Source organism: Hyla sarda, chromosome 7 (assembly GCF_029499605.1).
Source record: "Hyla sarda isolate aHylSar1 chromosome 7, aHylSar1.hap1, whole genome shotgun sequence".
NCBI classification, from domain to species: Eukaryota; Metazoa; Chordata; class Amphibia; order Anura; family Hylidae; genus Hyla; species Hyla sarda.
Window position 1 is genome coordinate 76509629 of NC_079195.1, and position 27465 is coordinate 76537093.

The 27465-nt window shown below is 41.3% G+C and overlaps 1 protein-coding gene across 1 annotated transcript in view; it reads right to left on the reverse strand.

Annotated features, from left to right (window-relative positions):
* Positions 1 to 211: 211 nt before the first annotated feature.
* HTRA1 (HtrA serine peptidase 1) overlaps positions 212 to 27465 on the reverse strand; it is a 33542-nt gene continuing 6288 nt past the window's right edge. The window contains exons 5-10 of the mRNA XM_056529717.1: positions 18713 to 18907; positions 13766 to 13798; positions 9052 to 9166; positions 5209 to 5266; positions 4287 to 4382; positions 212 to 1004 (exon numbers count right to left, since the gene is read on the reverse strand). Of these exons, the coding sequence (XP_056385692.1) occupies positions 836 to 1004; positions 4287 to 4382; positions 5209 to 5266; positions 9052 to 9166; positions 13766 to 13798; positions 18713 to 18907 (666 nt within the window). The 3' untranslated portion in view covers positions 212 to 835. The remainder of the gene's footprint in view (positions 1005 to 4286; positions 4383 to 5208; positions 5267 to 9051; positions 9167 to 13765; positions 13799 to 18712; positions 18908 to 27465) is intronic.

Genomic DNA, 27465 nt, shown 5'->3' on the forward strand with positions numbered 1-27465 from the left:
GTTATTTAGCTAAGTATAAAGAACATGCAGACAATCCTGTCTTCCTGTAGTTCCTGCCAAGTGCTGCCTGGCAAAGGTATGACTCCACATCTGTCATTAAACACTTGGTATAAAATTGTTTCATTTTCCAGTTTCCCAAAAATTCAAGGAAGTTTCAGAGGAAAATGAATTCAGGCAGAAACACGATAAAACAATGAAGAACATCAGAATATACATTTAAAATATAATTGATGGACCAATTGGGTCTTTATTATTGTACGAGTCATACTTCTCCCTTGGCTAAAGGGGAGTTTCAAACAGCTGACAATAGAATAAGATAACAAAAGGCATAATACTCATCTTACCAACCCCCTGCCAGTCCAGTGCCAAAGCTTCCCTGGCCCCAATGCCAGTCTCTGTTTTACCCAGCTCCAGCAATGTCATCACAATGTGACCATTGCAAGAAATCACTGGCACAGCAGAGACCTCAGTGCCACGTCGTCTCTGCAACCTGGTGAACAAAGACACGTGGACCAGGGAAGTATTATCATAGTAGCAGCAGGGAATTGGTAAGGTGAGTATACTGTTATTAGCTGTTTGTAAAAAAAACAATCATAGAGAGAGAAAACCCCTTAAAGACACACAAACCAGCATGTTATTCTGAGAAGGGCGCACACCAATCGGGGGGTCATGAAGTTGCACAGGAAGAGGGTTCTGTAACCAAAAGCTGAAGGGGACTTTTGGGTTGAGGGGGGATCACTAATATTCAGTGCTTATACACAGTGTCCTCACAAGTGCAATGTCAATGTTTGGATCTATAGCTTGGAAGACCTATGAAACCAGCTCATTTCTTCCATTATAAATCAATTTCTTTTGGTGTCACTGTAATGGCAATATCCTCATTCCCACGGCGTACTACGATACGTAGCGGTCCTTCCTGTTTTATGGCTTCACTGACATCATTGCTGGATGTCACAGTCTGACTGCCAATGCTGATTATCACATCACTTTCCTTCAGCCCAGCCCTGAGATAAAAAGAAAGATTAGATTAATCTGAGATTATTACGGCTCACACCAGGAACTAAAACACAAAACATCAGCACCACTGATGCCACAAACCCAAATTCACTGTAGCTGTGTAGCACCAATGCTGCGTTTAGGTATAACAATGGTTATATGAGCCACACTCATATTACCATTTAGCTGCTACACCTATGCTCTCTCTGTGTTGGAAATAGCAGCAGGGAGTAAGCGAGTTACACACCAATTCAAAGAACAATGGGTTGAAACCATGAAGGACAGCTCACACAGATTAGGAAGAGAGGATAGCGTATACAAGGCAGTCGGTATAGGAGAATCATATATTCTGTAGACAAGTACAGAAAACATGGTGACACACAGCAAACTACAGAGGCTGTAGAGTCAAAAATAGGCATCATTTTTAATAAAGACCTATAGAGAAAATGCGTCCCCGCCCCCCCCCCCCCTTCACACACACACACACACACCATAATAAATACATAGTAAGACCTAAAAATCTATTTAAGAGTTGTCCATAGTTTTTGAATCATGTAGCAAATTGTATGTAGTTTATAGAAAAAGAAAAAAAAATGTTAAAGGGGTAGAGTAACAAATGTTCCTGCCTGGGAGACCAACTAGTCTGGACCACAGGTATTCAAAACCGAAAGGGTTATTTTCAACTCCTCTGCTGTATTTCCTGCTGCCTTTGCTTTGCTCTTTTTTCTCTGGCTTCTGCAGCTACGTGGGCAGAAGCTTCCCTTCAATATATGACATGCATGCAGCGCTTTAATAATCACAGCTTACAGGGGATCAATAGGACAGTTCCAGGGCTGATGTGCATGCCTGGCAAGTGTCCTATTCAGTTGTAGGGTGGGTTCACACCACGTTTTTGCAATACAGTTCCCGTATACGGTTTGAGCGTCAAAACCGTATGGAACCGTATTGCAAACCGCTCATTGACTTTGTATTGCAAACCGTATGTTAACCGTATCATGCGGTTGCATATGTTTTGTATCCGTTACGGTTAAAAGCGTTTAATTTCCCGTACTTCAAACCGTAGTCTACTACGGTTTGAAGTCCGTTTGAAAACCCGTATTTAAACCGTATCTGTTTTTTTATATAATGGTGGTTGATGAGAACTGTATTCAACCGGATACACTTACGGTTACATCCGGTTTTCACAATCTGGTTTACGAATCTGCACATGCGCAGTTGCCTCCGAAAGTTCCACCAGCTTCTAGAATCTTCTATCTAGGAGTGTTTTTAGTGTAAAACCGTATGCAACCGTATACAACCGTATATTCGTTTTTTATCATAATACGGTTTTTAACCGGAATCCGGCATATACGGTTGTATACAGTTTAGTACGGTTTTTAGCGATATGTTTCCTCCAAAAAAACGTGACACGGGAACTGGATTGCAAAAACGTGGTGTGAACCCAGCCATACTGAGCATTACAGGTGGAAAAACATGGAGCTACTGAGCATGCTTTCCAAGCAAGCCACTCAGAATGTGGGTAGAATAATACAACTAAATAGAGTAGAATCTGCATGGCCATCTATGCAAGACCACAGTGATTGTGGGAACTATTGCAAGCAGAAGATATACAACTTGAGGCATCTGGGATGATCAGCAACCAATCTCAAGAATGGGCATTGTCTAAAAATGTAGGTAGTGACAAAGATTCATACCTTCGGTATATGGAAGTAAATGTTACCTGACACTATATGAGACCCCTGAAGAAGGAGGAGCGAAACAGCAGCTGTAGGGGTCCGGGGTCACACTGGTGGCTTCACGATCATGGGTGAGATGACTTAAGAATACATCTTGGTTTACTAGATAGGATCAATTTATGTGGGCAGCCTTATGAAGAATCACACATCATTGAATATAGACTGTTTGCTGTATTATCCACAGGAGGTTTAGGTATAATTGGTATATGCTGTATAAGCACTGTCTATTTATTGTGTGGTATATGCACCGTACTTGACCTAGAATAATTACTCACCTATGTGATGATGCAATGGTACTTTACCTATTATTTGTAGCCCAGTATTACCCTGCTGTTTCTACATTGGAATTATTTGTTTGTTATACCTCATATGTGATTTTTAATCTGATAATGTGGTAGAGGGTGTGATGCAGGGCAGATGGAATTACCCTAGGGGCAAATGGCATTAACCCCTTGTATTTGTGACGCCATGGTGTGGTTTATCCATAATACCACCCGAAGGTATACCGCTGGATCCTGGGCTAGGCACAGGGGCAACAATGACTCTGACGCCAAGTTACGAACAACAGTAGCTTTACTGAGTGACATATGGAACAGTCTTTACAGCTTAGCCAGGCCCACGAAGGTGACCAGTGACTTCAGAGACCTCAGGGACAATATTGCTGCAGGCCACGCTGACTGAAGACAGATGACTTTGACTTGACTGACTTGAATTGAACTGACTATACCCCAATTGTAGCTTACTTGTAGACTTGTGGTTGCTGGAATGACTTGAGGCCTCCTATGGACTCCAGACACCCTCTAGGACTTGACCTTGCTGCAACTCGGCATAAAGAGAAAGAAGAGAGAGAGCAGAGGCTCCACCCAAGGCTTATATGGGGGAGACTCTGAGGGGTCCCATAGGTCCCTCTAAGGTCACATGATAACTGATACCTCACTGGGTTACACTCACATGACACTGGTAATCAGATGTTAACAATTCTTAAAGCTATAACACCTTTTATAAACATTATTCAATATAATACAGGCAATAGAGAAATATAAACAAGGGGACAGGTGTAGAGGGGGCCCAGGGGTCACTTTGGGAGGATGCTGGACAGGGCAGCAGGGGTACAGGGGTACAACTCCCGTACTAGGCCACCACAATAATAATAATAAAAATCATTGATTTTCAACAAGTATTGGATAGCTCTATCTTTTCTTGGTGTAATACTGACACTATATGAGCCAGACTTGTCATGTCACTTTATATGACTGGACTGTACATGGCACTGTATGTGGATACCATACCATCTAAAGTGGCATAAGCCTTTTTATATCTTTCTATCCCTCATCTAACAGCTAGGAAGAGTGCTGAATTCATGGAGGTATCTCTTTAAGGATATGGTGCTGTGTAGGCATTAAAACGCCCTATTATGAGTGCATTGACCTAACTGATGGGTGCCAGGATGACACTTAGCAACATCTAGAGGGTGTGGATATTTAAACATTTGGGCTCATGTAGGAAGAAGGTGAGGTAAATATAGAGGTAAGAGTCTATTTTTGCTCTACTTACTCTTCTGCTGGTGTATCTGGAAGAACTTCTACAATATAGGCTCCAGAGGTCACATCAGGGAAATCCCTTACTTGTTCCCTCAGTTCCTTTACTTTGCTGCAATGACAAAAAAAAATAAAAATTTAAATTCTACTAGACCAGTAGGTACCATGGTAATTGATCTTTCTGTATATACAGATGGACTGCACAGCAGAATGTGAAAATGTTATCCCAAACGTTAATGGGAATTTGTCAGCAGTTTTGAGCCATGACAGCACTATGTAGAGAACAGGGAGAGAAGTGCAACGAGCTCTCTGCATTAGCGCTTCCCTGGCCCCTCCTCTCAGCTATGAGTGATGGCTCTAGTGTCCAATCAGGAGATCACACAGGTCAGGAGAGGGCTCGCAGGTTGCATAATGTATATTTACACTGCTCCCCATCTTTTTCTGTATATTACTGTCAGCAGTTTTGACAACTGTCGCTTAAATGCATTTACATAAAATGAGGATACTGTGACTAGGAGAGGATATATGTAAATGGGTGGATTAAAGCACCAAGACAGATTTTTAAATTTGGGGTTATTTTGGAGAAAAGAGATGTTTTAGGGGCAATGTGATCACAATGTACAAATATATGAATGGACAATACAGAGATCTTTCTAGGGGTCTATTTATACCTAGACAAGTAACCATGACAAATTGACATTCTCTACATCTAGAGGATAGAAGTTTTCACCATCATCACTGATGGGGATTCTTTCCTGTAAGAGCAGTGAGGCGATGAAACTCTCTGCCACATGATGTCGTGATGTCTAACTCAATAAACAGGTTTAAGGGGGGTCTGGATGCTTTTCTAAGTTAAACCCAATGAAAATTGTATTTTTTCAACCTTACAAACTATGTTGCTATGTTACATCATCTATAAAATTAGGTGTGGTTCTTACCCTGGACTGAGAGACAGCATCCTTATCCCCAAGTATCTTTTCTTCTTATTTCCCTGGCCTATAAAATTATAAGTTAAGATTATAAAAACACATACAAAATTTAGTGGTGATTTAATAGAAGAGTATTGGAATGGAAATGGAAAAGCATGAAAGAGCATACTGATTAACCCCTTAAGGACGCAGGACGTAAATGTACGTCCTGGTGAGGTGGTACTTAACGCACCAGGACGTACATTTACGTCCTAAGCATAACCGCGGGCATCGGAGCGATGCCCGTGTCATGCGCGGCTGATCCCGGCTGCTGATCGCAGCCAGGGACCCGCCGGCAATGGCCGACGCCCGCGATCTCGCGGGCGTCCGCCATTAACCCCTCAGGTGCCGGGATCAATACAGATCCCGGCATCTGCGGCAGTTCGAGATTAAAATGAACGATCGGATCGCCCGCAGCGCTGCTGCGGGGATCCGATCATTCATAACGCCGCACGGAGGTCCCCTCTCCTTCCTCCGTGCGGCTCCCGGCGTCTCCTGCTCTGGTCTGTGATCGAGCAGACCAGAGCAGGAGATGACCGATAATACTGATCTGTTCTATGTCCTATACATAGAACAGATCAGTATTAGCAATCATGGTATTGCTATGAATAGTCCCCTATGGGGACTATTCAAGTGTAAAAAAAATGTAAAAAAATGTAAAAGTAAAAGTAAAAAAAAAGTGAAAAATCCCCTCCCCCAATAAAAAAGTAAAACGTCCGTTTTTTCCTATTTTACCCCCAAAAAGCGTAAAAAACATTTTTTATAGACATATTTGGTATCGCCGCGTGCGTAAATGTCCGAACTATTAAAATAAAATGTTAATTATCCCGTACGGTGAACGGCGTGAACGAAAAAAAATTAAAGTCCAAAATTCCTACTTTTTTAATACATTTTATTAAAAAAAAATGATAAAAAATGTATTAAAAGTTTTTTATATACAAATGTGGTATCAAAAAAAAGTACAGATCATGGCGCAAAAAATGAGCCCCCATACCGCCGCTTATACGGAAAAATAAAAAAGTTATAGGTCATCAAAATAAAGGGATTATAAACGTACTAATTTGGTTAAAAAGTTTGTGATTTTTTTTAAGCGCAACAATAATATAAAAGTATATAATAATGGGTATCATTTTAATCGTATTGACCCTCAGAATAAAGAACACACGTCATTTTTACCATAAATTGTACGGCGTGAAAACAAAACCTTCCAAAATTAGCAAAATTGCGTTTTTCGTTTTAATTTCCCCACAAAAATAGTGTTTTTTGGTTGCGCCATACATTTTATGATATAATGAGTGATGTCATTACAAAGGACAACTGGTCGCGCAAAAAACAAGCCCTCATACTAGTCTGTGGATGAAAATATAAAAGAGTTATGATTTTTAGAAGGCGAGGAGGAAAAAATGAAAACGTAAAAATTAAATTGTCTGAGTCCTTAAGGCCAAAATGGGCTGAGTCCTTAAGGGGTTAAGGGTATGTTCATATGTACTACATATGCTGAAGATTTATGCAGTAATATCAAGAAGTATTACTTTACTGAGAGAATAGTGGATTCATACCATAGCCTTCCTGCAGAAGTGGTCACTGCAAATGCAGTGAAGTTTAAGCATGCATGGGATAGGCATAAGGCTATCCTTCATATAAGGGCCAGGGACTATTCACAGTATTCAGGATGTTGGGCAGACTAGATGGGGCACATTCTAAATATATCAAAAGTTATGATTGATCATTAACACATCCACTGAAGGCTTTAACAAGAGAACATGGGCACTCTGCGGAGCTCTATTAGTCACCAGCTATATTCTGGATAATGCAAATCAAAGAGGAGGTGATAGAAGGTAAAGCTGCAAGATGCTCTGCAGAGTGCATCAGTCCCTTTATTTTAGCTAAAGTATTGGTCTGAGGGATGTGACTCTTGCACTTGTCAGAGGTTTTCTATAACTGGATATATGAAACCATAAATATCCTTTTTGTCACATCAGGAAGGGATAGAGTTCAGCCCTAAACTTGCCCATTCCCTACCTACTTGCGTACCCGTCCTAAATAACGGTTCCGCAACCACGAAGATGGTCCCTTCCTAAAATAAGTGAGGGACAGTCAAAAGTCAAAACAATAAACTACAAAAGCTGAAGAGATCTGGAAACAGCTGGAGGCACACAATTAACAAAAATACAACTAAACACAAAAACACACAGAACTCGGAGTCAGGCTAACCGGGTCAAACACTGAAGTAAGCGAAGTACTGAAACACAAGAGAGGAAGAGAGGTCAAGAGCCGAGCTATATCAGAAACTAGAATTCAGAATACAGACACAATAAACGCTAGTTACTAGAAGAAAGTTCTTTCACAGGCAATCAGGCATGGTGTGAGCTGGACTTATGTCCAGCTCACAAGTGAAGCTCAGCCTGATTTCTGCTGCAGCCCAGGGTCGTAACTCAGCTACCAGGCTAAACAACATCTCAGGGAGAATTAACCCTTCGAGATCTTACAATTTTATTGCATTCTTCTATTCATACATGATTTGAGAAACATGCATAAGTATAGTGAGTTTTGCATTTAGTCATCCTATAAGAACAGGCCAGTAAGAGCTTATGTTCTATTTGTCCTTTAAAGAGATGTACTATAAAAATCATTAATATGTGAACAGATCTATAGCTCAGAGTCAGTGCACATGAACATCAACTGTAGCGCCTGCTGAGAACACTACAGAAGTCAATGCAACCTGAAATTATTCCATGTGGCATCCAGCCCCCAGTGTAATGAATGTGACTGATCAATGGAAACTGATTTACAATTTCTCGACAGATGTAGCCGGACTGAATGTGTCATTATACTGGTTTTCCGATTTTTTGTTTGCATTGTAATGAGTGAATGGGTTTACTGACACACTTACTATTACCTGAAAACCATCACTGATACAATCTGAAATAACCATTTCCTTTTTTTTATAAACTACAAACTCTGTATCCTAATTCTTGACTAGGGTTTCCACCTGGCTGGTATTTTACTGGCACAGCTGGTATTTTGGACACCCTGCAAGTATTTTTATATTAAAAAATACCGGCAATGCAATGGCCGGTATTTATCCAACTAAACCTTCAACTCACGGAATGTTGCACCATAACCTATGCCAGTGTTTCCCAACCAGAGTGCCGCCAGCTGTTGCAAACTACAACTCCCAGCATGCCCGGACAGCCAATGGCTGAACTTCTTATCCACCATTATTGTCTAATCTTACAAATTGTTCTCATGATTTGTCCATATACTTTTTGTCATACAATCCTGCCAAGAATGATGGGCCTCAAATCGCTGCTCTTAGCCAAAGAAAAGAATGGGTATGCTCTGTCCTCTTCATAAAATAAATGGGAGCATTGAAAACTGCTGAATGCATAACAGTAATATGCTACCATATCGAGCAGTGTGACTTTGTTATGCCTTTTGTTATAAGATAGGAGGTTGGTGACATAGAAGCGAATGAATGGAGAATGAATCCTCAAAACAAGGTCAGGATCTGTGTGTTTGGTAGGGAGGTTAACCAGATCAGTGCTTGGACCACACACTTGTATCCATTTTGGTAAATCCCTAATAAACATCTGGTTTGGAACATTTTCATGTGTGGGCCTTAACTACTCTGCCATGTATCATTACCTCCTCTTTCATCTAACAACCCATTTATTTCATGTTTATTTTCCTTCAAACTTCAGCCTGTAAGTGTGTAGGTTGGCATCCATTGCGGTTGTTGTTATCAGTGGTAATAAATGGTGACTATTCATTGCAAGTTTGCCCATGAAAGGACAGAGGTTGCAAAATCACCTGCGGACTGTCTGCTGTGTGACTCGGCAAGAAACTTGCGGATTTTATCTGATGGAATAGCAAAAGAGATGCCAGCAGTAACCTTTAGAGTGTTTATTCCGATCACCTCACCGTCCTGTGGTAAGTAAAATAAAATGTTGGTTAAAAGAGCGTGGTAGGCAAATCCAACAGAAATACTATAGTGCATGGCGGAAACAACATTTCACATTTTGTACATGATAGTTTGCAAACCTTTATTTTCTGATAAATAAGCTATGAAGGCTTCAAGTATTGAGCATCGTTTTACTCATTATGAAGTGGTTTATCTTTTAAGATTATATTAGGCTGTATTTTATTCATAGCTGTTCTTTTGGCTGAAAAGGCCTCGTAAAAATACAAATATTTACATGAAGCTAATGAACAAAGAAACAATTATGATATTAAAGCAAGAAGACATTTGGGGCTTATTCAAGTAGCCTGATTTTGTATGGAGAACATGAAAAAAAGAAGAAAAAATATTTAACTTTTTGTACACAACAAGCCACTTCCAGATCCAAGAGATGCCTGTGAGCCACCCTAGAAAGTGTTAAAATGAAATTTTTTTTTCGTAAAGTGTTACCCTAGAATCGATGAACAAAAAAGAAGTCACATAAAAAAAAGAAAAAAAGAGTCTATTCTATGGGCTACGTGTTATAGAGCAGGAGGAGCTGAGAAGATTGGTATATAGGTTTATGGGGAAAGATTAAAAAGTACCTGTCACCAAAAAAACTTTTACTATACTGTTCCTTGTGTAATTAGCAGACACTTTCCCATTCACTTGCTTTTAAAATTATCAACATAAATATGTTTAAAATGTAATAGAAAAATTGGCCACTATGTGGCGCTGTTCTGGTCCCTGTTGCAATTAATACAGTGTGTTTGGTCTCCTCCCGCCTGGCAAAAGACCAAACTCAGGAAGTGCTTCTGGCTGCACTGAGCTTGACTGACAGCTGCACAGAGCTTCACTGAAAGCTGCCCAGATTAAAGCTGCACAGAGCCTGAGGTCTTCTATTCATCGCAGCAAAGATGTGAGGGCAGAAGTGGTCCCCCAGCAGGCATTAATGATGTCATGCCTGCTGGGAAACGCCCACTTTCTCCTGCTCGGAGATTACACTATGTGAGCAAAAAGAACGGTAAGATACAAGGCTTTTTAAAGCTCTTGAAAAAAATGTAAATGGCGGTAGGGGTGTTAGGAGTAGTTCGGGAACATAGCCTGAGTTAGTTTACAAAAGTTTATTTGGTGATAGGTACTCTTTAAAGGGGTTTAGGGGATAAGATGTCTGATTGTGGGGATCCTGCCACTGGGGACCCCTGCGATCTCTCCTGCAGCACCCCCGTTTCTCAGCTGCACAGAGAGAGGATCGCTCTGTGACTGACAAGCCATGCGGGGGATGGAGTATCATGACGTCACGGCTCCGCCCCCTCCCATAGACTTACATTAAGGGGGTGGGGCATGATGTCACAAGGGGCGAAGCAGTGAGGTCGTGATACTCTGCCCTCTGCATCACCGTCATCAGCCACAGAGCCATTCTTGCTCTGTCCAGCTGAGAAACGGGGTGCTGCAGGAGAGATTGCAGGGGTCCCCAGTGACGGGATCCCCACGATCAGACATCTTATTCCCTATCCTTTGGATAGGGGATAAGATATCTGGAGGCAGAGTACATAACTCGTACTGTCTTGACCTATATGTCTGCATACTTTGGGCTTAGGAGTTCTGTGGGCGGTCCTGATCAGTGACTGACAGCCTTCCCTGTGTGACTTCATATACATAGATAGCTGTCAATTAGGTCCACCCACTAGGCTCCTGAGCACAATAAGCAGAGATTTAGATCAATAAATGACAAGTTATACAGCATATTTCCACACAAGCTACATATCAATCTGCTCAGCTCTTCCTGCTCTATAACATGCTATCTACAAAATATAGTGTTTTTAATGTCATATGCTCCCTTTAAAAACAGCCATGAACTACTATAATGTGTAGTCAGAGGCCATCGCATGTTGAAGGCGGCATTAACATACGATGCTTTTGTATGTCGGGGCCATCGCATAAACACCTAACCGGCAGCGCAGACTGCTTCAGCTGCTGCAGGATAGCCATTTAATGTGCCCCGCGTGCTCTGGCGAGTGTCACTCACCTGTCCCCGCCACTCGGGACTGTCCTCTTAAGGCTCTGCTGCATTGCTATCGCTCTCCTTCATCGTCATCACGTCGCCGCCCACGCCGTACCGACATTCAATAGGAGTGGAATGCGCAGCGACATGATGACGGCTATGGAGAGCGACGATCCAGGGCAGTGGTGACGGTCCGGAGCGGCGGGGACAAGTGAGTATAACATTCTATATTATTATTGAACAGAGCCCTCAACATACGATGGATTCAAGTAACGATGGTTCATTTGGAACTAATTACCATTGTATGTTGATGGATCACTGTATGTTGTACATCTTGGCAAAACATTAACCTTTGTAATATATTTCTAAAAATTTTTTTTTTTTGTTTTTTTTAAAGAAATAATGGTTATCAAAAAAACATCACTAGGGGGTCCCCATACCATCCATAACATGATCCTGTAATGCTGCAGCATCATCTTTGTCCCAGCTTAGGCACAGGCTGGGACAAATTCCAATAAGTGCGGGCGGGTGTAGCACTCCTCTGTGCTCATTTCTGTCTTTTTATACTACAGCATGAAAACAGAAAGGAGGGGGTTACAGGGCAGCCTGCAGTGATTGGATGGACATGCCCTTCCTGAGCTAGACACATAAAAAAAGAATCTGCATGACTTAGTGAGTATCATTATTTTGAGTAGCATTATTTTTTTCTGTGATATGACAGATGCAGTTTGAAGAGACACAGATTCCACAGGGGTACTCCACCCCTAGACATGTTAGCCCCTATCCAAAGGAGAGGATAACATGTCTGATCACCGCGGGTCCCACCGCGATCTCCGGGTCAACGATACGGCATTCATGTTAACGGAATCCTGGGGCTTCCCTGTGGTGATGTCACACCACACCCCATCCATTCATGTCTATGGGAGTAGCGAGACGGCTAGTACACAGCCGTCACACCTTCTCCTACAGACATGAATTAAGGGGGCGTGGAGACTGTGGCCTCCAGTCATCCGACATGGAGCGAAGTTCTCTCCGTGCACCGGATGACTCGGGTGCCATGGGCGGAGATCACGGGGGTCCCCAGCAGCCGTACCCCTGCGATCAGAAGCTAACTTACTTCAGCTATCCGCACATTATAGTAGTTCAGGGCTATTTCCGTTATCTGCTAGTGATAGATCGTTCACCCTAGTACCAAGGTCTAGTAATGCTATACAATACCTGGTGCTGTTTGCAGATAATAGTACTTACTGACAACTGGTTGGTGAAAAAAGGCCTAGAGGGCAGGTCAGCATGAATAACAGAGCATCTACCATTAAAGGGGTATTCCAGGCCGAAACTTTTTTTATATATCAACTGGCTCCGGAAAGTTAAACAGATTTGAAAATTACTTCTATTAAAAAATCTTAATACTTCCAATAGTTATTAGCTTCTGAAGTTGAGTTGTTGTTTTCTGTCTAACTGCTTTCTGATGACTCACGTTCCCGGAGCTGTGCAGTTCCTATGGGGATATTCTCCCATCATGCACAGCTCCCGGGACGTGACATCATCATTGAGCAGTTAGACAGAAAACTTCAGAAGCTAATAACTATTGGAAGGATTAAGATTTTTTCATAGAAGTAATTTACAAATCTGTTTAACTTTCTGGAGCCAGTTGATATATATATATATATATAAAAAAAAAAAAAGGTTTTGCCTGGAATACCCCTTTAATTACCATTAATAATAGAAACAAGAAACCTATATATAGAGTTGTAATTATAGGGTGGTAATCCAAATGTGTGCAGAGGAAAAGTGATGCAGTTGCCCATAGCAACCAATCTAATCCCTTCTTACACTTTTTTTTTTTTTTTTTTTTTTTTTTTTTAAAAGGCCTCCACATTTACTCTGCACAGGTTTTGCTAAATCCCCAGCTATATTTTTTGAAATGTATTCCAAACAGGTCATTTCCAGCAGTCCAGGCATGCTGGGAGTTGTAGTTTTGCACACTGGAGACACACTGTTTGGAAAACATTGTGGGGGAGAGTTATCAAAACCTGTCCAGATGAAAAGTTACTGAGTTGCCCATAGCAGCCAATCAGATTGCTTCTTTCATTTTTGAAAAGGCCTCTGAAAAATGAAAGAAGCGATGTGATTGGTTGCTATGGGCAACTCAGCAATTTTTCCTCTGGACAGGTTTTTACAAATCTTCCCCTATGTATTTTAGTCAACTTTGTGTACCAGGACTGTCAAGCTTCTTACCCAATACATTACTGTTTTTTATGACAACCCCTCCCCCACCTCACCCTCCCCTCAGAAACATAAAAACTTTTCCTTTAATTCAAACACTTTAAACTTTATTAAACCTAAAGTTATTTGTGGAGCTTAGGAAAATAAAATAGTCTGTAGATGGTTAGTCAGCCATTTACATCACCTCCCTGTGTTTGTCTTGCCAACCATACGTATTTGAACCACGGAGTAATGTAATACCAATGCACAAACCTTCTGCCAACCTCTTGGCCGTATTGGGCAACATGTTCAGACAACACTTTATAAGCTGACATACATAACCAATACCTGAGGGCATAGAAGGTAGGTTGTCTTACCAGGTTCACAAGAGGGCCTCCTGAGTTCCCATACTGAAAAGCAAACAAACTCATTGTTACTATCATCTTCAGCTAAAGCAGCCAGAACAAATATTAGAATATTATACAGAGCTTTCATTATTGTCTCTTTTATGTACATTTCAGCCATTCTTCCCTGTTATGTCACATTGAGCCAATAAAATAACTGTCTACAAAACCAACAGGGGTCACATTTAGGCTGGGTTCACATCGGCGTTTTTCATTTCCGTTGCTCATCTCCATTACAAAAATCAGCAACCGAGATGAGAAAAAGAAGGTAACAGATCCCATTTATGTAATTTGGCTTTTTCTTTTTTTTTTTTTTTTTAATAATCTCCGCTGTACTCTGTTATTGTCCGTTGTATTGAATTTGCTTTATTTTTTAGCAGAAAAAAGACGGGTATGCAGGATTTTTTTCCCATCATCAATAACAGATGTATTAACAGATGTAGTCATTTAAAATGAAAGTCTATGGTGACTCAAGTAACTGTTATTTCATCTAGTATTGCTACTGAGCATGCTCAGAAAAATAAATAAATAACTGGTGTAAATGTAACCAGGGCCGGCCTTAGGTGTTCAGGCGCCCTGTGCAAGCTAACCTTGTTTGGATCCATCATACAATGAATCCTGAAAGCTTTATGGATAAAAGTATTAGCAGAACCTAAGTGCTGTGAGAATGTAAAGTAATGTAGCCATTAAAAGGGTTGTGCGCTGCACTGACTTTCGGAGCTCCGCTCACAGCGTCCGGAAGTTCATTACTCCGAACGCTGTGTGCGGGCTTCCGTGTTCGCGGCCGCCGGGCGTGATGTCACGCGCCCCCTTCCCATAGACTTTCGTTGAGGGGGGCGGGCAAGACGTCACGAGGGGCCAGGCATGACGTCACGCCCGGCAGCCGCGAACATGGAAGCCCGCACACAGCGTTCGGAGTAATGAACTTCCGGACGCTGTGAGCGGAGCTCCGAAAGTCAGGGCAGCGCACAACCCCTTTAACTTTTTGGTCAGATATTTGGAACAGATGTTCCCAAATGTATGATTTACTCCCCCTTTTCAGCTTCCACTCCTACCTTGCCCCAATCACACAGATCAGTGCCAGGCAGGCGGAGAGAGAACTATAGAGCAGTGAGTCACTGCACATTTGTCTCAGTGATTGGGCACAGTGCTTTACTAGCGCCGATCAGTAAATTTCCCAGACGGTGGAAATTGTGTTTGTTTTCAATGGGATTCTGTTGCACCATGCACACAGTGGAATTTCCACGACGGAAACTGCTATGGAAATTCAGATTCTGGCCTCCGTAGAAAGAATTTACGTGTCTGCTTGGAAATGCATTGCTGTCTATAGAGACGTGTATTTCAGAGTGGTCCTAGTGGTGGCATATTCTGCCAGTGTCCGCTGTCTACGGAATGCCTGCCATGTGAATATACCCTAAGGAAGGGAGAAAGGGTTCGTCACTTTGACTGCAGACTGTAAGGGTTCGTTCACACTGAGAATATCTGCTCAGAATTTCCACAATTCTGGATGGAATACACTTTACAGCAGCCTCCCATCGCTATGAATGGAATTATGCAGTGGAATTTCATCTGCAGGAATTGTGCTGTTGAATTTCTGCTGCAAAATTTCCATAAAAAAAAAATTTTCAGCGGAATTCTCTGTGAGATGCATTGCAGTCAATAGCAATGGCACAAATTCTAGCGCAGCCTATGCCTTCTGCCCCGAGAATCTCTGCTCGGAGTTTGTCCGGGCATACATTTTCAGTGTGAATGGGACCTTAGACATAAGCACTTTGTAGCATGTCGGGGGAATGATGCTTTGTCAGAAAGCAGTGGTGACAGGCAGGGACTGGGAGCATTGGCATGGCAGCTATGAAACTCAAGGTAGGCTTAGTACTTCTTTATTATTTTATACTACTTGAAAGCCTTTATCATTTTTTTATACCCCTGGGCAACCCTTTGTAGTAGAAAGCACAGACAAAAAATGGTAAATATGTAAAACATAATCCATAATAATACTCAAGTATAAATTGCTGTTTTAACTGAGTTTGATTTGTATGTGATCTAAATATAAATAATGTTTTAAATATAAATTCAGTGTATTAAATCCTTATTGCACCAGTACTATTGTCATGTGCTTGTCACACAATTCAGAAACAATCAAAATGAGATTTTATACATGTTGCCTATTTATAGTGTTGTAGTGTAAACAAGTCATTACACACACATTCCTGCCAATGCATGCTGGACCTGACTGCTGATCGGTTATCACTTGTATTGTGTGTATTTGTTCTGTAAATAAAGTTATCATTACAACTTTATCCAGGATCAAGGGATTATCCAAGATTTAAAATAAACAAACAAACCTAGCTGCTTTCTTCCAAAAACAGCACCCCACCTTTCCTCAGGTTTTGTGTGGCATTACAACTCCATTCACTTCAATGGAACTAAGATTCAATACCACACACAAACGGAAGACTGTTTGTTGAAGACAACTGCTATTTTTTTGTAATTCTAAATAACTCCTTTAACCCCTTAAGGACGCAGGACGTAAATGTACGTCCTGGTGAGGTGGTACTTAACGCACCAGGACGTACATTTACGTCCTAAGCATAACCGCGGGCATCGGAGCGATGCCCGTGTCATGCGCGGCTGATCCCGGCTGCTGATCGCAGCCAGGGACCCGCCGGCAATGGCCGACGCCCGCGATCTCGCGGGCGTCCGCCATTAACCCCTCAGGTGCCGGGATCAATACAGATCCCGGCATCTGCGGCAGTTCGAGATTTAAATGAACGATCGGATCGCCCGCAGCGCTGCTGCGGGGATACGATCATTCATAACGCTGCACGGAGGTCCCCTCTCCTTCCTCCGTGCGGCTCCCGGCGTCTCCTGCTCTGGTCTGTGATCGAGCAGACCAGAGCAGAAGATGACCGATAATACTGATCTGTTCTATGTCCTATACATAGAACAGATCAGTATTAGCAATCATGGTATTGCTATGAATAGTCCCCTATGGAGACTATTCAAGTGTAAAAAAAAATGTTAAAAAATGTAAAAGTAAAAAAAAAGTTAAAAATCCCCTCCCCCAATAAAAAAGAAAAACGTCCGTTTTTTCCTATTTTACCCCCAAAAAGTGTAAAAAACATTTTTTATAGACATATTTGGTATCGCCGCATGCGTAAATGTCCAAACTATTAAAATAAAATGTTAATGATCCCGTACGGTGAACGGCGTGAACGAAAAAAAATAAAAAATAGTCCAAAATTCCTACTTTTTTAATACATTTTATTTTAAAAAAAATTATAAAAAATTTATTAAAAGTTTTTTATATGCAAATGTGGTATCAAAAAAAAGTACAGATCATGGCGCAAAAAATGAGCCCCCATACCGCCACTTATACGGAAAAATAAAAAAGTTAGAGGTCATCAAAATAAAGGGATTATAAACGTACTAATTTGGTTAAAAAGTTTGTGATTTTTTTTAAGCGCAACAATAATATAAAAGTATATAATAATGGGTATAATTTTAATCGTATTGACCCTCAGAATAAAGAACACATGTCATTTTTACCATAAATTGTACGGCGTGAAAACAAAACCTTCCAAAATTAGCAAAATTGCGTTTTTCGTTTTAATTTCCCCACAAAAATAGTGTTTTTTGGTTGCGCCATACATTTTATGATATAATGAGTGATGTCATTACAAAGGACAACTAGTCGCGCAAAAAACAAGCCCTCATACTAGTCTGTGGATGAAAATATAAAAGAGTTGTGATTTTTAGAAGGCGAGGAAGAAAAAATGAAAACATAAAAATTAAATTGTCTGAGTCCTTAAGGCCAAAATGGGCTGAGTCCTTAAGGGGTTAAAGAATACCTATCATGATCTTGTTCAATTTTATAATCCCGCCAGTTCACTGCCCCCATCATGATAAACCACCCCCAGCCTTTATTTTTTATTATTTGTTAGTTTTCTACCTTGATATTGCTCTGTATTTTCTGCTCAGTCTCAGTCAGACTCACAGACTAGGAAGGGGCGTTCCCTTAGCAGATATGACATCATCTGAAGCCATACAGAGGAGAACTTCCTCCTGCACTCTGCTACCCAGACCAGTTCAGTGTGTGAGATGATCTATGATTGGCTAAGGCTGCACATACCCCCCCTCAGCATTTCCTGATTTTGGACTTCTGCCAGGAGTCCAAAGTCTGTGCAAGAGATGGGGGGAAATTTGCTCTGGACAAGTAGGGAGACACCTAGTGGCAGCTTTAACCACAAATAAAATTTCATTTTTTTAATCAAAGTGCAAACAGCAAAATTTTTTTAATGAGAGTGCCCATTTATCTTCGTTAAAATTAATGCAAAAATATACTAAATAGAACATTATTCCATCATGTAAAGTGCACAGTTGCCTCCATCTTTCAGGGTCTGCTCACTGGCCCAAGGACCAAATTGACCCCAATGTCAGTATTGAGCCCTACATTTGCCATCACTTGGACTGGAGTCCTCATCCTGTAAGCAGGCTATCAATGTCAATATGATTATGTCAATGTTAACATATGTCAATGAAAGGTTTTGGTGGGTTTGGTGGTGCTGCTAGTCCTTAACAATGAAGGGTGAAAACTGGTGCACCAGTGCTGACACAGCAGCCAGGACAACAATGCACACACACACACACACACACACACCATACTGGGGTATATGTTAGGGTTACCCCCCTTAGAATGGGCTCACATTCATATCATAACAGCCAAACTCAGCATCCTGTTATGTGTTCCTCAATCCTACCTTACACTACATACTCCTATTATGACCTGGTCTTATATTGTGTGAATATTTTTAGACAAATGAGAGGGACTACAGCAACACGACCAAACAACACCTTTAGAAAAGGCCAAAATTGAGCAATATTACAACTGTCTGTAAAACTGTCCTTCTGGAGACTTACATTAATGATAGCATCCGTCTGTATGTACTCCATGTCAGAATTTTTAAGGCCCAGTTCTTTTCCACCACGTTGTGCAGTGCTCACGATACCTGTTGTGACTGTATTCTGAAGTGAGAATGGGCTTCCAATGGCAACGACAAACTCCCCTGGACGCAGGTCTTCAGACCGGCCCAAGAGCAGAACAGGTAATTTCCCCTGCAAAAACATATAATGAAGTTCCATATATTAAGTCATCATGTAGTAGCTCTTTATTAAGCTTTAATATGTCCATGTACACATTATACGAAGATATTTTGTGATGTGAAGCAATGATTACTGTAAATACTTTCAGATATGATGTACTTTAAAAGATAGTGTAGAAAACACGGCACTTTCTAGAGGTTGTGGGTGCACAGGTAGGATCCCAATACTTTTAATATCATGAAGAAAATAACACGGTACACCACTTGCAGTGAAAGTGTGTAGAATTTTATTAGCAATCCATTATTTACAAACAAGGTGTGACTATAGGTCGCCATTCCACATTGGTTTCTGTCCGATTTCCTTGACTTCACCCACCTCTTCCGCAGCAATCAGGTCTGAGGAAGGTCTATTTTGACCGAAATGTCACTCGTTGTTTTTAAATATTGGATTGCGAATACAATTCTACAAGTATTCATGCAAGTGGAGTTCCATGGAATGTTTCTTGCCAAAGGACAATCATGAGTTAAAGTTAAACCTATTATTCAGAACAAGTGTTATGTTAAACATATATTTTAAGAATTATTGGTGATGTTTTTCTAATGTTCCATTTTACTTTCTATATTTTGAAATATTCCTGAAAGCTTGCCGTTTTCATTTTAGCCACTAGGCCTAAAACTAAGTTGAGACTTCCTGTTCTGTCTATGATCATAAGCAGGAGGTTGCTGGAAAGAGATCTGTACAGCATTACAGTGAAAAGCGACCCAAGTAGATAGACAAGAGACCATTTACAATAACTGAAGTTCAGAGCTCAGCCTTCCTCTCCTTGTAGAATGACCTTTGCAAAGGTCACAGATAATGTCCAGTAGTGTTTCAAATTAATGTGAATGAGACTGGTCTGGTCTGTTGTTGCTTTATGCTGTAAAGCATATCTCTAAATGCTGTTAAAAATAACTCCAATAACTCAGGGAGAAAATTGATGGCTTTGGAGGTGGCCAGGCTGTAAATCACACCACAGTAAGCTTGATTACAGCCCAGAACGCAGTGACTACCTGTGAATGCGGCACCACCCCGGGGACTACTTAGAGCTAATTAGCATACAGCACAACTTAAAAAGCCTATTTTCATTGCTATCACTGTCGACCCTGAGGACATGGGGACATAGTAAGTAAGATGATTTTATCCTATATAAGCTGTTGTTCATGTTTATATAGGGTAACATCTGCTAACAGGGTCCCTTTGAAGGCTTTTTCTGATTTATCTCTTTCACAATAACCTTGGTGTGTATATATATATATATATATATATATATATGCCTTAGGTTATATCATTTAGCAATTTACATACAGTATATTAAAGAGGTGCTCCGGAGAAGTTAAGGGAAAAAAATGCCCAAAGCCACCCCAATACCTGTTCTGTGTCCTCTGAAGTTCTCCTTGTGATTTTCCCAGCTCCTACAGCCCCTGTTGTTTCCTGAATATTAATTTTTCCTTGCTTGCAGCCCAGATTACCACTCCCAGCAGTCAGTGCAGCTATGTGTAATGACTGCCAGCCAATTGCTTTTACTATCTGTGTGCATGCTGTGTTGTTGTAAAACCACTCTACATGTCTTTTCTTTCAAACTATCCTTCCCCCAAGCAATAAATGATGCTATGCTCTGAATGGCAGCAGTCAGTGATTAGATCTACAGCAGGCAAAGAGCAGCATTATGTGCTGAGTTGTGACTGAGAATCTTCACAGGAGACATTGGGCTTCTCTGCTGGGAAGATCCTCAAACAGGGAGGGAAGGGGAGGGAAGGTGTTGCTGTTAAGCCAGACAAAACATAAAACATGTGGTGTTTGTCTTCCAGGAGGGTGGGGGCTAGTCTCAGTGAGGTATTTGCACAAAGACAGGGTAGATCTGATAATGATGTCTTTCTCTCACTCCCTGCATGTAAGTGACAGCTGAAAGAGGGAAACTGCTCTTTATAGCTTATGAATGATATTTAGACAAATAAATAGGTTGGTGAGAGAGAAAGGATGGGTTTTGGGTTTAGTTCCCCTCAGTACCCCTTTAACTTTTTTGAAGATTTTTTTTTCTTATTTCTCAATACTTTTGCTCCCTACAGGAAGCACTGGCAGTAAAAGTTTAGGATCTAATGATCACAGTCACTGTGGTTTAATATAAGGACAGCAACTGAGTCACACCACAGAAAACCAGAAGTTTAAGATTTTAGAAAAAAAATACTTTTCTAAAATTAGATTAGTGGTAAATGAGTCACTATCAGACTGAAGCAGTACAAATGAGTCCAGGAGAAAGTTGCAATATTGAAGGCAACAGATATTTCAGTTAGGCTTGTCAGTTAAAAAAAAAAAGTGAGAGACCACTGTTGTTCTAAACAGATGAGGCCAAAATACTAAAAAGTTAGCATTTAGTAATTATAAGTACAAGTAGTTTTAAGTAAGTAATAATTAAAAAAAAAAAACAGGGCATAATAATAGGCAAATCAATAACATTAGACAGAAAGAGGCCAAGCAAGTTATAAGAGCTTCTAAAGCACAGGTGTGAGAGAAACCAGCTCAGTCAGTGAAAAATGGAGATAAGACATTTTTCAGATATAAATGAAAAAAGTAAATAAAAACAAGGAATAATTAGATAAAAAATAAAGGAAGATATGTAGAAGAAGATCAATGAATACTTCTGTTTAGTTTTTAAAGACAATGAAGGAAAAGGACCGCAGTTGGGGAGGAAGATTAATAAACCATTTGATAAATGTGTGGTTACAGAGGAAAAGGTTCTACATCAGCTGTCTAAAGTTAAGACAAATAAGTCACAGGGGCCTGATGGGATACAGCCAAGGTTATTAAAAGAGCTTGGCAGTGTACTAGCAAAACCATTAACAGATTTATTTAGACCAATCACTGGTAACAGGAGTTGTCTTGAAGACTGGAAATTAGCAAATGTTGTGCCCATGAAGGTAGGCAGACAATAATGGATCAGCTGGAAATGCTAGCAGATTGCCTGGATGTATAGGGAGAGGTATTAGCAGTAGAGAGGATAGTGCTCATGGGTCTATAGGGAGAGGTATTAGCAGTAGAGATGAAAGTACTCATGGGTGTATAGGGAGAGGTATTAGCAATTAAGAGGGAATTGCTCATGGGTCTATAGGGAGAGGTATTAGCAGTAGAGAGGGAAGTGCTCATAGGTGTATAGGGAGAGGTATAAGCAGCAAAGAGAGAAGTGCTCATGTTGCTGTACATAGCATTTATGAAACCTCACTTGGAGTATTGTGCGCAGTACTGGAGACAGTATCTCCACAAGGATATAGATACATTGGAGAAAGATCAGAGAAGAACTACTAAAGGACATTGCAGAATATAACTTACCAGGAAAGGTTAAAGGGTCTTAACATGAACAAAGAAAAACAAGACAGAGCGCATTTGATAAAAAAAATTTTAAATGTTACAAGGGAACCATCACAGTAAAGGTGAAGAGTATATTTAAAACAAAACAAAAAATTACTACCACAAGAGGACAGAGTTTTATATTAGAGGGAAAAGGTTTATATCATTAAGTTAGTAATATCATGAAGCACTAGGAAAGTAGTGGATGCATGGAATGACCTTCCTGCAGTAGTGGTAGCTGCAAATACAGAAAGTAGTTTAAGCATAGATGGGATAGGCACATAGCTGTCCTTCAGATAAGATAGGGCCAGGGACTATTGAAAGTGTTCAGAATATTGGGTAGACTGGATGGGCCATTTGATTCTCATCTGTTGACATATGCTTCTGTAGAGAAGAAAGCTCAAACACTTGCTCTCTGCAGAGATTGCTGTCACATATATCTGTAGTTCATTACTGTTTCTGTTTGTTACTTCTTACAGAGTGGTCCCCTGCAGTGTGCCTAGTATGTGTGTAACATGGTATTGGTATGCACCAATGGCCTGCTACACACTATGCCATGAATCTACAGCTAGTCCACCCTAAGGAAACACTTATACACTTCATAATCAACCACCTGAATAGAAACAATAAGGTGAACAAGTGCTGTGCGGCAAATACTGGTCACTTAATGGGCCTCTGTTCGGACCAGAAGCAGTGCAAAGTGACTTCCATGTCACAAATCTTACTGCCCTGCACCCTGCAATAGGGAACTGTGGTGCAAAAAACGTAAGTAACTAAAGTTCTACAAAACTGGTCTACCACAGGGAGCCAACCATGAAGGTCCCTCTTTCAATGAAGTACAACTTGCATTCTATTTAATAAAAAAAAAAAAAAAAATGCTTCTGGAGGAATTAATACAGTCATATTCACCCCTGGAGTATTCAGATGTATTCAGCTTGCCAGAGGACAAAACCTTCTTTCAAAAGCAAAAGGAAGTTCTGTACTGTGAACTGCTACTACTGTGCCTACAAAGACAGCCTCAATTTATCTCCTAGCATCAAGATATATTTCAGCAAAGATACTGTTCTATTCCCAGTATACAAGTGTCTGGCTGCCATTATTTGCACCAAAATTACAGGCATTCCACATCTGCGCCCAGACACTATAACTATGGGTTCACTGACTGTTTCCAAAAGTGCAGACTCCCCCTTGACAAAACTGCTGTGGTCACTAGGAAGATACTTGTGGTCCAGCCATTTCCTTCCAGCTGCCATGACACTAACATCTCTGCCAGAGAACTACAAGTATCAGCTGGCCTCTCTACAGTATAACATCTCTAATCTTTCCTCAAGAGCACAACAATTGTAATTTATTAAAAGATTGCTGTGACATGGTATAATTTTCATATTTTACCTGTAGGTGGGGCTTTATCAGCTAGCCTCCCTTCCCTAATATTTTGCTCGGGGGCCCCATAGTTCTCGATCCATGACACAGGGATTCCCATGTCATGCACTGCCCCCTTGCACCAGGCATAAAACCATGTAGCAGTTTTTCCTGAAGTATTCCTTTAAAGGGGTACTCCACTGGCCAGCGTTCAGAAGTAAATGTTCCGAACACTGTTTTAGCACTGTGGGGGGTCAGCCACGCCCATCGTGACATCACGGCCACACCCTCAATGCAAGTCTATGGGAGGGGGCATGACGGCTGTCACGCCCCCTCCCAATGACTTGCATTGAGGGGGCGTGACCATGAAGTCACAAGGGCCGTGGCTGACCCCCGCAGCGTGAAAACAGCATTCGGAACATTTAATTCCGATCGCTGGCCAGTGGAGTTCCCCTTTAAAGTGAAACATTGAGCAGCACAAAAGAGAAGCCAAGACATAAAGGGGGTTGGGGATGTGATATAGAACAGATGAGAGACCCCTAGCTTGCATTTAAATTACATAGAGTGAATACAGGTTTAGAGAGCCAAATAATTATTTATGAGAGTGATGGGTATTTTATTAATAACACGCGGATCACAAGTACTGAAATAAATAAGTTAAAGGTGCCGTCTTATAACAAGTAACTGTTGCTAGGCAGGAAATCTCCAAAACCATAGACACATTGTTCTCATAACTCAGAACGTTCTTCGCGGCTCTTTCTCTAACTCTCCCAAGAATAAGAGCACAGTACTGTTCCAAAGCTGGGGAGGTGCAGTCATGCTCCGTCCTCCAAGTGCTGCCATTGTCTTCAGCCAAATACAGCTGCCTATGAGTCACTCAGCTATCAGACGTCTAAGTGAAGGGAAGATTTACTGAAGGCTACGTTTAATCTTAATGGGCCGACACCTGGCAAGGACTCAGTGCCAGTCACTTCATACATCAATAATCGGTGTCCTTTTAGATTTCCTGGCTGATTTATTGTGCCGCCTACAGGGAGACGAGGCCTCCTTGTTTGTATGGGTGGCTATTCCGCCATATCTTATTCTGACAGGATCTAACAAGCACAAATTGTGAGTCACCCGCCACATGCTTACTTTATGTACCGTATATTTACTAACAAGGAGACAGTCACGTTTTTTTGTTTATTTTAATTACCGATCAAAAACATGTGGATTATGACGAATGAGTCAAAATCCATAGTCTGTGTCCCAGCTGGCGCTTATCCTTCGTATGACTAATCAGGTGTCTAAACAACACTGTAAATGTCTATACTATTACATGTCATCGGAATAAAAACATTGCATAAAGTGTAACCTTTCTGCACTGTTTTTATTGCATAAAGGTTACACAACCTCCACAATTTAGGTAGTCTAAACAATTATTGTAGTACGAAACCTAGAGCTCTACTGCATGGTCTGCCACAGGCTGCAAATGAGCCCTAATCTCATAGATCAGCATTACTTTACAGAGCATATGTCAAGGTGAGACCATCATGTGGGGAGAATAACATCACTGGGCTATGTGTGGGGCCCATTTGCTTCCATTATTTGTTGGCCATATACACATTATACATTTTGCAGCAGTTTTGCATCTGATACCACCATCTGCGGCCCTCACCAATCCTGAGAATGAAGAAGTTGTGGCCCTTTTCTCTGCTAAGTGATGCTCTTGGCGGCCAGCTGTACAAGGAACTACAGCCCAGCCCCACTGACTTGTGATACATCATCACTTTCCAATAGTGGAATAACCTTTTCAGGCCTAGTCTGGTCTATAAGATTTATTTATGTATTAGCAAGAGTCGAGAGTGGCTAGAAATAGTCTTTTCCTCAATGGAGCAGTGCTTTTTCCTCTAGGGTTGCCAACTGTCTGTAAATTCTTGGAGAATCCATAAAACTGGGGACTTTTTTCTACAATCCGTGATAATAAAAAAAAGCAGAAATAAAACACATGCATCCGGGATTTTCGGAGGAATTTGCACAGATCTTTATGATTGTACTAATCATCATTTTAATGTTTATCTTAAATTCTACTATTGTGTTTATGCTAGTCCCCCCGCTGGCCCCGTAAGTAGTCCCCTTGGGGAGGAACTATACTCACCTAGTCCCGTCTTCTCAGCTGTAAACATGTTGTAAGCAGACGGAGCGCAGCAATGATGCGGGCAGTGCCCGGGCTGTCAATTACGCTGAGGGGGCAGGATTACAGCTGGAGCAGTGGGGCTAGATAAGTATAGCTCCCCACCCAGGGACTACTTTTGGGGCTGGTGGGGAACACTTTTAAACTATATATCAATGTAAAAAAAAGTCACAGCAGTTGGCACTGTACCCCTAAATGTAGCATAAGCAGCACACTCCATGTATCGATTCACTCCACAAACGCTGGGGTGCAATCAGCCCAAAAGGTAGAAAATCCATACAAGAAACTGTGGAAAGAGAATTAATGGGCCGCACTCACCAGATTCTCATGCAAAGGTATTTCTTTTATTTCTTCAGTGCAGTTTTACAAGTGCAAAAGCATATGGACTGGACAGAATAAACACTGTAAATTCAGATCATTCCTGGGTGAGCCGTTGCACGTGCGCAAAGCACCAGCAACCCATTTATTCTCTTTGCAAAGTTTAAACTATATATCCTCACCATTCCTGCAGTCAGGAATGTCTCCTGGGGATGGTGAGGAAGAAGATTTTACCATATATAAGGGGTTGCTATGATATGGTAAAATATGATGACAGGTTCCCTTTAATAGTGAAACATTTTGTCAACACCAGCAGTTATAATAAAAAAAAACCTGTAAGGAGTGGGAGCTATGTAAGACACACACAGTTCTGTAGTACTCAGCACTGTGTACAGTCATAGGATTGTGCTGTCAGTCACTTCTAGAGAGATCTAGTGAGTTCTACTCTCTGGCTCCAGTACAGTGTACACAGCTAACTATGTCTCATTTCTCTGGTCTTAGGCTCCCTGTCTAATACAGCACTCAGTCCTCATTACATGTGTCACTTCACAGGTTGACCCCAGCTTCCCTTGCTTTGATCGTTCCGTATTCATGTAGGAATGTGTATCAATGGACCTTAGGTGAACAAAGTGAGAAGAGCATGCACAGTTATCCATCTGAATGGTGTCACTGTGGACCCTGCATTCACAACTAAAAATGTAATGGAAAATCTCTATGGTCCTACTCCAAAACCTCTTACATCGCTCTTACATTCAAATATTGCACTTGAAAACATTTTATATGCAGACTGGATGTAACTCAGAGATGTTCTTACTGCCTTCCCCAAAGAGCCAGTATCTTACAAACAGGACAGGTGTCAGGCCGCAGAACTCCACAGTGCTTATAGCTAGGTCTGGGAGGTGTTATAGTACACTGGTACAGTAAGTGTCAAGAATATAGTAAATTAAAGGGGCACTCCGCCCCTAGACATCTTATCCCCTATGCAAAGGATAGGGGATAAGATGTCTGATGGCGGGGGTCCCGTCGCTGGGGACCACCATGATCACCCTGCTGCATCCGGTGTTCGTTTAGAGTGTTAGGTGCAGCGCCGGAGCCTCGTGATGTCACGGCCATGCCCCGCTCATGATGCCGAGACCTCGGGGGCCCCACCTTTGGATAGGAGATATGATGTCCCTTTAATATGCAAGATCTTATAGAGAAAAGGTCTCCAACTTGTGTCTCGCAGTTGAAAAACTACAACCATCAGCCTACCACAACAGAAAAAAGTCTGATACAGCATGCTGGGTTTTAGTTATCTAACAGCTAAAGATCACTTTTATAGGGCATGACATATATA